The 13,186-nt window shown below is 42.4% G+C and overlaps 1 protein-coding gene across 2 annotated transcripts in view; it reads right to left on the reverse strand.

Moving 5' to 3' along the window:
* Positions 1-13,186, reverse strand: part of mxi1 (max interactor 1, dimerization protein) — a 32,706-nt gene that overhangs the window by 4,499 nt on the left and 15,021 nt on the right. For both annotated transcript variants that reach the window (XM_031289379.2, XM_031289380.2), the window contains exons 4-5: positions 1,983-2,097; positions 321-519 (exon numbers count right to left, since the gene is read on the reverse strand). In XM_031289379.2, coding sequence (XP_031145239.1) covers positions 321-519; positions 1,983-2,097 — 314 coding nt within the window. The remainder of the gene's footprint in view (positions 1-320; positions 520-1,982; positions 2,098-13,186) is intronic.

Below are 13,186 nucleotides of genomic sequence, written 5' to 3' on the forward strand. Positions count from 1 at the left end.
TAAATATGTATCCAATTGACATGGTTTCACTTGGTTGAACCAGCATGGAATGACAACAACTAATGAAGGATTTCATTTGGATGGCGGTTACTTCAACTAACCAAAGTTTACTTTTAAACCTTTCAGGAAGCGTTTGCATTTTAAACCACTATCCAGGAAATTTGTGTTGATTATTTTCAGCAACACCTCACTTCACATACAGTCCCAGAGGGACTCAAAAGGGTACAACCTCAATGTGGTAACATTAGGCCGAGAGCAGCTTGGTGGCTTTGTAGTCGCTGAATTAAAATCCTGTTTTTAAAGAGTGCGGCCTCACTAACCTTGGTCAGAGTCAGAGCGGTCGGAGCAGTGGGTGGAGCCCACACTGTCCATGCGTATCCTCTCCCCCTCCCCTGGGCTGCTCTGGGCTGCAGCACCGCTGCCTCCCCTCAGCAGCTCCAGCTGACGCTGGAGGTGTCTCTGCTCCCGCTCCAGAGACTCCAGCTGGTACTGGCTCTTCCTGTCTGCCTCTTCAAGTTTCTGGTCAGGAGAAAGAGAAGGGGGAGACAAAGAGAAGGTTAACTATGTGTACCAGGGACCAGGGCGAGACGAGAATGTATAGATAAAGTGCGCGTGTTCAAGAGGAGATGATAGCCAGATAAAAATGACGTTGAGAAAAAAAGGTGAGACACAATAGTAGGTGGGTGCAGAGATTGAGTGAGAGACTGAGAGCAACACGGCGACGAAATACAGAGGAGAAAAGAGTGCGAGACGGAAAGCGTGAAGATCAACTTAAGCTGCAGCAGTGCTGAGACACTGAAGAGATAGATATTGTTAGTCTGTAAGGAAACTCCTTTCATATTAAAAGTCTGTCAGAATCAAACGCAGCACAAAGCAAACAAACAGCACCTGTTTGAGCATTCAGCCACTAAACTTGTTGTTTCCTCCTGCATGCTCTGAACCCCCTACATGATTTCCCTCACCTGCCTTGTTTACACCGTGTCGCCTCTTTTACTATCTGCCTCTGTTTACGCCTTGTGCCATTACAATATAAGCGAGGGCTGTGGCAGAGACTGATACAGCCGTGTTTGCGCTTCCAACCATGTAGCCTTGTGTCACGGTCGCCAACAGTGACGAGCGTAACTCCCGGTGACGGACCAAAACAATAGGCCATCAATAAGCGATGGAGAGACTCAAGTTGGGGGGGGTGGGGGGGCGGGGGGGCATAGCAACAATACAGGCTTTATGCTTCGCCTCTCTGTTACGTGAATGCCAGGCTTTTTCCCATGCAGACTGCTCAATCTCAGGCAGTCACATGCCTCTTTTTTAAGTGGATGGAAAAGCGTGAAACAGGATGTCTTAACATGTTATATGCTCAGGCAGGGAAATCATCACTAGTGACCAGCTGAATACTGGTTACATTTTGGCTGAAGTTTGTCTGCATGAGTCAATTTTTAATGCCACAGCAGGTTTTTGTCAAAACATTTGGATGGAATTATTCCTGGATGTATTTTTGCATTTGTATTACAATACTGGATGCATTTGTATTACAATACTTACACATTCATCAACTAAAATGAGTGTAAGGGTCTTTTGCAATACAAATGCACACTGCAGTCAATAACCACATGTAATCAGGTTTATTTTTAAAAGCATGTGTGCCATGGTATCTCTGCCTCTGCAGCAACACAAATAAATGACGTGTTAAGAGTGATCCCAGCAGTCGGTAGTTGAATCTGGCAGCAAAGGTCAAAACTAATAAAATCCAATGGTAGTGCATCTTAGTTCATCAACATATCATTGCCATAACTTGTCATTTAAGCAATACATTGTTATCTGGTTTTCTCTTTGCTCCGTTTTGTTGCAGCAGACTTCCATGTGTGCGCCATTATCATATTTCAAATGTATTTCACCACTGATCTTTCTATTTTGCTGACTTAAATTCTTCTTCTTTTCGTCCTGTGGTTCATATGTATGTTTCTTTAGCTCTAGTTATCCTATACCTTTATGTGTGCTTTGGCTTTGTTGAGCAGGCCCAGGGTGGTGTGGCGGTTGCAGTCGGGTCCTAGGGGTATGAGGGCCTTCAACCTCTCGAGACACAGCCGCAGGTGAGCTCGTCTGCAAAGGAGAGACAGAAACAGAAAGAGGAACAGAATGATTAGATACATGACAGTGTACAGCAGAGAAGGGCTGGGGCCTGGACAGGAAAATGTGAAATATATTGCATGCTGGTAGTTAAATGTCTTGCTCAAGAGAACCTGGGAATTGCAACCTTATATCAAAGGTCAGAAGGGAAAGTTCACCCTAAAACACTGTTTGGACCAGCTGTCCTGTATGTTATTCTGTGGTATTTTCTTCAGACAACTTGCTAAACACAGATGTCAAGCTATTCACGTTACTTTACACCCACGCTTTATAAACGCATCTTATTCACAACTGTTGTTAGCTGGTACTGAGCATCTGAGGGTGGATTTTTCCTTTTAAAAGATCAGCACTTCAGCACCAAAATGCAAGCAGTATTCTTTCGTCTTGGGATACAAGCAGGCTCATTAAGACACAATGTATTTTTATTTTGTGAGAATCCACCAGCTGCAGACCTGGCTCACACATTGTAAATCCCCAGCTTATAGTTCAACAACACAGCAGGTTTCATATGATTCACGTCTCCTGTAAGCCTCGAGACAATATATTATCCTCTGCAGGTACTTCTTGCACCCAGCTTTAGTTACCCCTTCTCGCTTACATTACAAACAAGAAGTTTTAGCTGAGAGGAGGGGTGGGGAGGAAAGGTGTAATGGCATTTCCTGGACACTGTTCGGCCCGTACGCTCCATCATCCTGACAGTCCCTTATTCCGTGACTGCAGACAGGCCAGGGTTACTATCTATCCTGCTAATGGGTCCGGGTTGAGAGGTAAAGAGTGATAATTGTGGCTGTAACACAATCAGCGTTCCATTAGCAGGAGCTGCCCTTTTAGCTAGCCTGAAGGGGAAAAGTGGAGAGACATTAAGAGTCAGTGGACTCAGTGGAGCTACCCAGGACCTCAGGAACAATCTCTGGGGGAGCCCAAAAGAAGACAAGCCCAGGGGACCAGAGCAGAAATTCACTGCACTGATGACAATGGGCTAGACTGCTCTCTGCTGTGCTCTACTGCTTTAGGACTGGTGGAAAAATGTGTGCACTGGCTAGAGTATATCTGTCTGTGTGCATATTGGGGTGTGTGTGTGTGTGTGTGTGTGTGTGTGTGTGTGTGTGTGTGTGTGTGTGAGAATGGGAGGTTCAGCTATGCATGGATGGTGCTGATAAAAACACGAAGAGGAGAGCGAGCCATTGCACCAGTACAGTATGCGTGAGTGTGTGCTTAAACTATGTGAACAAATGCTGCATGTCTGGGGAGTGAAAGAGGAGGTGCCCTGATTCCGTCTGTAGCGCTAAAAGTTTGGAAGTCACAAGACATGTACACACAAGTTTTCAGCCTGGGAGGCTCAGGTCATCTGTCTGTATAATCAGTTCTATACATAGGAGAGAGTAGAGACAACCTTTGCTCTTTATCTGTAGATGGCTATCTGTGTTTACACACACACGCACACACACACACACACACACACACACACACACACACACACACACACACACACACTGCGTCTCACTATCTTTGTGGGGACCTGTCATTGACATAATGCATTCCCTAGCCCCTTACCCTAACCTTAACCATCACAACTAAATACCTAACCTTAACCCTTACCCTCACCCTAACCATAACCTAATTCTAACCCTAATCCTAAAACCAAGTCTTAACCCTCAAACAGCCCTTTAAAGTTGTGGGGTCCAGCATTTTGTCCCCACAAAACTGCCCGGAACCCACAAGTATACTGTATTCCCGGTTTTTGGACCCCACGAATGTAGTTAAACAAGAACACACACACACACACACACACACACACAGATATCAGCTGGCAATCACTTTCTACTCTTTCACGGTAGCCTGGGGGGGGATACACGCAGCTCCACCTGGGAGATGTCTTGGACACGCTACTGAGAGGACAACACAGCAGAATGTCTGTCTCAGTAATTCCAATTCTGACCATTTTGTTTAACACTGTAATCATGATTATTACGTGATCGTTTTAAAACAAGGCATTTCACTGCAATTTGCTATGTTTGCTATATAACCATTTTTAAATTAAGTAGGCCATGTACATGGAATGTTTCAACATAGCCGATAGGCCAATAAATCATTTATTATGCAGCTGTAGCTGAAGAGCTGACACAAATATAATTTCACGTTACATGGAAGAACAAACACGTGCTTGCTCATGAACGTCCCATTTGTAATCCTAAAAAGTACTTTTTCCTTAGTCACAAATACAAACATTTGTCCACACACAAGGGCTCGATAAAGAAGGTTTTGAGGGCAACGCAGGACACACTGGTCATGTGTGGGCCTGTCTGTCTGACCTGTCGGGTGTCGAGTTAGCAAACTCCAGACACTAGAGACCACAATCTTCTCCTCCACTACCATCGAGATTAAAACAACAATCTTAGCAGACAACCTCAGATAACCCCCACTTACAACCACTCCTGTCCTTCCACCCTCCCCTCTCCCTGACCCAACTGGCATGATAAATGTACAGAGGAAGCAGGAGGTACGCCGACCGCACAGACACCGCAGAGCATCACCACATATCTAGCCCTGGCGAAATATCACATCATGGTTCTTAGCGCTAAGACTTCTATTAGTGAGTGTGGTGTGAGGCGTCACTTGTCAGGCTGCTGAATCACCACTTTTTGCTGAGTCAGAGTTAAACTACAAACACCCATTCACACCCATAGGAGGAGGAGGAGGAGGAGGAGGAGAAGGAGTCTGCCACGCTGTCCTCTCTTTCAGCACTTTGAGTCTTGGTTCTGTCCTTTTCACAGCTACTTTGTGTACATCGCCTCTCACAGCAATGCATGCTACTGGCTGGCAGCATTCAAACACCCTCTCTGTGCCTCTTATTGAAAGACAGACATGTGAGACATCTGCGTGACATTTGTCCTAATCTCAGGGCGCATGATGTGCTCTGCTGTTGAAGGTCTCTGATAACGACAGGAGGCAAAGAAGCCTCAAAAAGCATAAGAGGGAGTGACGGAGGAACAGTGTGTGACTGTGAGAGCAGGAGAAGAGATAGTGTGTACTAATGTGTGTAATACATTGCCATCACATTGGGCTGCCTGGTAATGGGAAGTCAAACTACTGGAACTCTTATTCTCAGCTGACAAGTATTTTAGAAATCATTCTGGGAGAAAAATGGCTATGTCCTCAGAGTGACAGGCAACTAAAGATAATGGCAGAGACCAGTTTATCACGGTAGCCTGCACCACCAGCACTATCTCTAACTGTCTCACTAAGGGGTTAAAGGTCATAAACTACTAGCTATTGGTGGTGCCCCCAAGACAGCTCCCTAATCCCTGAAAATGGTTGTTTATCGTGTAGACCCACAGCCAAAGAGTTTAAGCCATTTGCGGCTTACGATATGAGTGGTGGCTTGTGACCATAAATACCTGCGTGCTGCAGCCAGAATCTCTCCTTCCTCTGCCCTTTTGTAGCCACGTAACACGGTAATCAGCAACATGGCCTACTGTTTCCCTGAGTTCTTAGAAAAGACTGGTGCTAGTTACATAAACAGTGATGGGTTTACTGTGCAGCCCCATAACTTCATGTCCTCAGCTGGGGATTGGGGAAACTAAATTAAAGGATGTGACACATCACAGGATGACAGTGTCAGTAGGTTGCTGTTAATGTGGCATCACTTTTATTAGGGTTTAAACTGCTCTCCTGAGAGCAGTGCTCCCTGGCAATAGAATGTTAAGGAGAGTAAAAAGCAGACCTGATGGCAATTGTGCTGTGCTATTAGTTAGCTATGTTACGCTCCGTTATAAAATTATTTGGATAACAAAAATCATAGATGCAATTATTATGAAATGTCAAGTTGACATATAAAGATACTGAATGAGAAATATCTAGGGCTGTCCTCGACTAAAGAAATTCTTAGTCGACTAACACTTATATAATTTTGTCGATTAATCGATTAGTTGATGTAATCGACAGAGCTGTGCTCTTTGAGAGGTGGTTAAGACTAGAAAAGCACAATATAAATGTAGTTAATTAACCATCTGTAAAACTGACTTTCTCCACAATTAATCCTGCAAAAGCACCACTTTAAATCTTGTGTTTACCAGAAATGTGCTCATAAGTTTCTTGGAAATGAGTAATTAAGCATGAATAACCATAAAAAAATGACTCATCAACTAAAGAAATCTTAGTCGACTAAGACCAAAACGACCGATTAGTCGACTAATCGACTAAGAGGTGGCAGCCCTAGAAATATCCCACCTTCAACGACTCAAAATAAGCAACCACAGCAAAACAACAAAAATCAAAAGCCATAACTACTGCACAATAAACGACAGGATCTGTATGGCAACAGACAGGGTGGAAAAGATCAACAAAGTGACAAAGGAGAACATAAATAGAACATAAACTAAAATACATTTAAAGCAGAGTAATAGTAGTGAAGACTAATGCTCTGCTGTTGTATTTCCAGTGTCTAATGAATGGCACAGTGAGCTGTAGGTTGCCTGAATGGGGAACTCTTCATCTGTGGCAGATTATATAACACGTGGCCAGTTGCTACCAGGACCTGTGTTCCAAACTGTCACGCACAGCAGGGATATCAAATCCCTCGCTGACAATAAGACAACACAGGCAGAAAGGCCTCCTTTTATCCTTGTATTTGTGATTTCTGGGAATGTAAGTGAATATAATAGCATGTTACATTTTGTTTTGTTTTGTTTTTTTTTGCTGCCTTGCAGGTATACCTTAGCAAACAGCTGCTTTTGAAATCCCACTCTCTCTCTGGTAGTGAGGTGAGCTTCTGTGGACTCGAGTCGAGTTCACGAGAGTTACCTGGAACTCACAGTGTAAATGTGCGCAGCTTGTAAGAGCGTTTATAAAAGAGCTGTATAGATGGGAGCATTTAGTTTTCACTTGTTATTTTCATACACAATGAATTCTCAATTAATAGTGGCTTGGTTCCGAAACATTAAATTATTTCGGAATAAGGGCTGCATTTTAACAGGTACATTGCAAGTATTTTTAAAGCATTCAATAAAATTGCAGCAAGAAGAGATCAAGGCAAAAGATGTCTTTAAAAAAAACAAAAAAAAATTACCCTACTACACACCCATCAAAATTGGGAGAATTAAAGTGTGCAAAATCCTAAAGGCACGACCTGCGGGCTCACCACAGACACAGCCGGCCTTCCCTAGCAGTATGCGTGTGTGTGTGTGTGTGTGTGTGTGTGTGTATGTCTCTCTCTTTTATGCTTGTGTGTGTGTTCCTGTGGCTAGTGTTCCTGATGGGCCCCAGATGGGTACGCAGGCAGGCAGCTCTGCCTTCTGGCTTTGACATGTGAGCGAGCAGCCAGCCGGCCCCGGGTCACTGCACCACACCTTTCCTCCTCATCCCAGCTCGCCATGAATCACGTGCAGGACCTGCCCTTTTCTTCCAAATCCAACAACTTCCAGTCTTCTTCCCTTGCTTCAGCTCAGTTGCCAAGGTAAAGTAACGCTGATAAACATTTACATTTAAATCTACAGTAATTTCTGTACCGCTCTCCCTCTTGCTATAGCTGTTTCACTTGAAATGCGTCCAAACTGCCTCTAATGTGATTTTCAAAGAAGCACTTTGAAGCTCTCCCTGTTGGTATGGGAGAGCTGCCCACCACAGCTTTTACACAACCTACGCACATCATATGTACATCTCTTGTCAGTACAGCGAACAACAGCTCTGCACTCAACCTCACTCGCCCTTGTATCATCTCATGCACACGGAGTGCATGTGCCTTTGGATTAGGCCTGCACGATTAATCGTTATAAAATCGCGATCTCGATTCACCCTGTTCACGATTTAATTTTTAAATAACTTCATTTTAAAAAAAAAAGAAATTTAATTTTTTTTTTTTTTTTTTTTATGACTTCGATTCTCATTTAATTTTATGAGCCGACTGCATCACAAACGCTAGTACTTTCTTCTGTGAGTTTTAAACATAGACTGTATAAAAAAGGTTTTAAAGCAGTCCCAAGCGCTGCAATGCTCTCACTTCTCTTCATTGAAGCCTCTATGTTTACAGGCTTGTGGTGATGCGCAATGTGTTATAGGTGCCAAAACAAATCTATGTTTGGTACTGCCAATTTGTTTCGTTTTGTCATGGTTCATGTGTGCAATAAACATTACACTTCCTGAGAAAAAAATCGTGGCAGAGAATCGTGATATCAATTCTAAGCTAAAAAATTGTGATTCATATTTTTCCCCGAATCACGCAGGCCTACTTTGGATCAAAGGCACACACACACACACACACACACACACACACACACACACACACACACACACACACACCTCTGTTTAAACGAACACACACACATTCTGATATCTGATATCTCTGTAGTCGAAAACTAGCACCAGACAAATAGCCCTTTATATGTGTGTCAGTGTGACGTGAAACACGTGTAATGGCAGCAACAAGCTGTAATTCCATCAAGATGACAAGAACAATCAGCACAGTACTGTCTGGAACATATTCCAATAACTCTGGAAGTGTGAGGGTATTGTAAACAGTTGCAAATGTCTTGTTAAAATACCAAAGCATAGACTGTCTTGTCTATAGCAGAGTTAAACCATGTATTAGGGCTTTTCAACCACAGGAAGTTTTCCACAAGCCCAGGAATCTTTTTTTTTTTTTTTAATGAAACTCAGGAACTTCACCTGTACTTCGACTGCAGGAGCCTCATTCCAAATGTTCTGTCTGCTGACTGTTCAAACACAAGCCTCCAGACTGTAACACCTTGTGTATAGAATTCATTCAGTATGTAAGCAAGCACTGGTAGTCTCTGATATCAATATTAGGACACAGGATGGGAATTGTTTTTAGCTTTATAAAAGTAACTATATGTAACTTTTGAATGTTTCCGAAATTGTGTAATTTTTCATCTGATGATCACAAATGACCTGTAACAACAAATAAGACTAACAGTGAAAAGAACGCTATTTTTACATAGTTTTTTGTAAAGCCTCTGCCCGGGTCCAATTTTTCCCACAAAGTCACAAAATGATTTACAGCAAGTAGACGGCACTACAGAGCACACATTCTGATGGGTCACAGATTTCTTTGTAACACTGGAAAAGCCAATGTTAGTGAGTATCCAGCCAGGTAAAAAGTAGCAAGATATTTCTTTATATATGCCTAATTGTATTCTTATTTTATTTTAGAAGTTATCTTTTGTAGTTATGGCTGATACTGGGGCAGGGCCATCACAGGAAAAAAGGAAACTAAAAGCTAAAAGGGAAAGTGAAAGACAACGGGCAAAAACAGAGCCTGACTTGACAAAAATGTTAGAGTATGAAAAACAAAACTGAAATGTGTCTTTTTGTGCAAACTTATTTCTCAAACCAAGTCACATGTTTTTTTCAATCCATTATAAGCAATTTGCCAAATATATTTATTGGCACATAAAAACACATGAGGACCCTATAGTCCCTTGGACGGTTTGATTTTGAAGTCCTACATTATCTTATGCTAAAAACATCTAATCTTCCAAGTATTTTCCTTTTTCATCCCTTTTATACATCATCTACGTTTCCCTTTTGTTGTGCAGTGGGGTTATTTTCGAGGTCATTCTTTTGACTATATTATCAGATACATAATTTTACTTGCTCAGGTGCATCCTGTTGCTTTGAAGACATTTGAAGGCTATGTATACAATTAGCAAGCCATCCAGTATTTTTTGTTACTTATACAAACTCAAAGCCTTACTTGATTTTTTTTACTTGTCTGCTAAACAGACAGATATTTGTGCAAATCTGATGCCTGGCGTTTCCTGTGGGCAGAGTATTGAGAGGGGAAGCAGCTGAGCAGAAAACGGAAAATGCATATTCATGTGAGTGTTCTTTGTCTGTGAATAAAATAAATGGCAATAAAAGAACACCTGGGCCTGAAGAGTGACAAGGAGAGAATTGCATTTTTTCTTCTTTTCAGGAACCAAAAGCAGCTAAAAACAGCACTCACAAAGCAACCAGAGTTTCTGCTTATTTTTCATTCAAAGTCCTCTGGAACCAACACTGTAGGCGAAGCGCAGACGACGAAGAGAAAGAAAATACGGCTGTCCTAGATTCCAAACTTGTGAATACATAAATAATGGATAACTTTTCAGGCCATCCAAGATGTCTGACATAATTACTGGACGTGCTCTTAAAAGGGGAGGGTCAGATATCCAGCCCATATACCAGTCAATACACTTCTCTTCAAAAATCCTGCACTAGCTCAAACCAATTTAACACACACACACACACACACACACACACACACACAATTTGACCTACTTCTAATACGTGTAGAGGGGGGAGGATATTTAACCCTTCACCCAGTTTTTACACTAATTACACATCACCAATGACCGTCTAGTCATCTACAGTAGAGTCAATATCTTGAATTAACATGCAAAAGGAAATTAAGACATCATTATACCCTTAGGGAGAAAAATTAAATAAAACTTTGCAAGGGGGTTCTATCGTTCCTCTCCTGCCTTACTCCTGAGTGTCGAGGCTCATTTAAAGCCGCCGCAAGTCATGATTCACAGCGATGTCAAAGATGATTGGAGTGATTAGAGTATTTTGTAATGCAAAGCCTCATTTAAAGTAGACTAAGCCATGTCTATTGAGCACTACATCAAATCAACGGCAAATGATCTCTCTATGTGGTGGACGGCAATTAAATCAAACAGAAAATGTGGGCACAAATGTTTTTCTTTGTACGCTTTGAGCAAATTTTCCAAAACATTCCAAATCCATTATTTCACGGTTAAAAATAGCAAGCGTGAGAGGCCTGTGGCTTAAATGGTCTGGACCAGTTGCTAAGGCGAATCACATGTAAGCCTCCCTGTCCCAAATCATGTATACAGTGAAACAACATGTGGCACAGGGATCCATACTCTGCAGATGGTGACATACAATATACATGGAGAGGAGGAGGAATCAACGCACAAAGCAACCCATACATTTCTTCCCCATGGTGCTTTGCTGTGACTGTAGGAAACACAAAACACATTCAAACTGTTTAGGACAGATGATCACAGCTATAAAAAAATAAATAAAAAAATCACACTCCTGATGGTTTAGCGGATTAATGGACCAAATTCTTTCATTGCACATTTGGCATCTTGTATCAACACCTGGACCATTTTTCAGCTAATTTGGTTTTCCTGGCAATGAAATACAATGAAATAAAGTCCTCGCATTTGGCTTAATCTATAGTGAAATAGAGAGCAATTATTAGATCAGGACGCTACTCACTGTAACCCATACACATGAGCATTTATAATGCAACAAAAGGCACACACCAAACTACAGGAAACACAACGGTTCTCTGTGTTTGCTCACCACCTTTGTGTTCTGGATCGCTGAGTTAACACAAAGGTTGTTTTTTTTCCTGATAAAGATGCCTCTTCTAGGATTGTCTGTTTTTTATTCCCCCTATGTTTTTCTCTCATTCTCTCTTTCATGGGAGGGAGGTCATTCTCCCTCTCTCACATGACAGCTGTCAGGTTGTAGCCAAGGTCACATGATTACCCATACAGACAGTGGCACCTGACTGAATGGGTTTTTTTTAAATAGAGGAAACTACCACTCACTAGCTCGACTGCTGGAACAGTCATCAAAGAGCCAACAGCCGGGCTGCAAAACTGGCGCCCGCCGTATGCGCTTTAGCCAATTACAGCTTTATTATCTGAACTATAAATGAGAGGTTCAGGAAATGACAAATGCAGATGGAGACCAGATTATATGTTGAATAGGTCTGGATTAGGATGGTGAAATCGTTATTCTAGGTTTCCCTTCATGCTGAAAACTTTGTGTTGATGATTTATGAGTTGACAGATGGTTCTAGCATTAGCCCACGTACAGCCCGTTGCGTGCAACTCGTGTTGCAGTGTCACTAATACCCACTGGACAATGCATTGGGCTGCGCCACTAACTGTTAGTGGAACCTTAAGACTGACCTTTGGGACTTTAAACCACATCCTTGTTACTGAGGCAAAGATATGCAAACACGAAAGCTGCACATCAAAACTGGTGTGGTAAAAGTTCCGTCCACTGCCGATGGGTCAGTCAGTCCATCGCGTTTCTACATGCACACACAAGATTAGAGCCATCTTAGCCCTACAGCAATTGTAGGATCTCTTCTTTTTTTTGAGAGACTTATGCCTCATACCTCATCCCCTTTATGAAACACGGACAGATGGGATAGATGCAGAGGGTCAGAGCGAGATAGAGAGGGTGAGATATATATACAGAGTGGGGGAGGAAGGGGAGTGTTCTGTCTGTGTAATCTGCCCAGAAACTAGCCATGGGCACAAACGAGAGCCAGTCTGCTAGGAGTTCCACTGGATTTACCAATGGCAAACAACATAGTATTGATGTAAATGTAAATGTCGTTTGCCATTGTGTGCTACTAGAAAACACATGAAAGACATGCATGCTTTGTGTTGAGCACATTCATCAGAAGTGCCACGAGTGCATATATTTTATGCATGTGTGTGACACCAGTGGAAATTAAACCCCTAACCCTAAAAAGATAAAGAGCTATGCTCTACTCATCGAGCTACAAGGGACACAGGACTAAAGTGAACTAAGTCAGTAATAGTATGTCCTTTGTTTTGACAGTGACAGCAGCTAAGTGCCTGAGGCTACTTCAACTGTAAGTGTTAGAAAAGTTCTGTTTATCTCCACATCCTTATCTTTCAATTGAACATGAAATGAGCTAGAAACAAGAACTTTGCATCTATTGGTAGAAACAAACTTTAACAGCAGCTCAACTCTTCAGGATGCTCCTCAGAAAAAGAAAATGCTTTCACTAGGGTGCCGCCTTCCTGGCGGTTTATGATAGCGTGTGGCCCACGTCCTAACGATTCAATCATCCACTGAGGGTTTTACTACGCTGTCCAAACTGACAGACAATTGTCAAGTTTGACAAACAGGGCTGAGGAATGAGGGGAATGCTCATCTCTCTCCCACACACACAGCAACCGCTTTCTTGTCAGTGGAATTAAACCATTTTTAACAAGTCTTGGTGCTCCATTGGAACTATGCTGGATGATGACCCATATTCTGG

This window comes from Sander lucioperca, chromosome 4 (genome assembly GCF_008315115.2).
Source record: "Sander lucioperca isolate FBNREF2018 chromosome 4, SLUC_FBN_1.2, whole genome shotgun sequence".
Classification (NCBI taxonomy): domain Eukaryota; kingdom Metazoa; phylum Chordata; class Actinopteri; order Perciformes; family Percidae; genus Sander; species Sander lucioperca.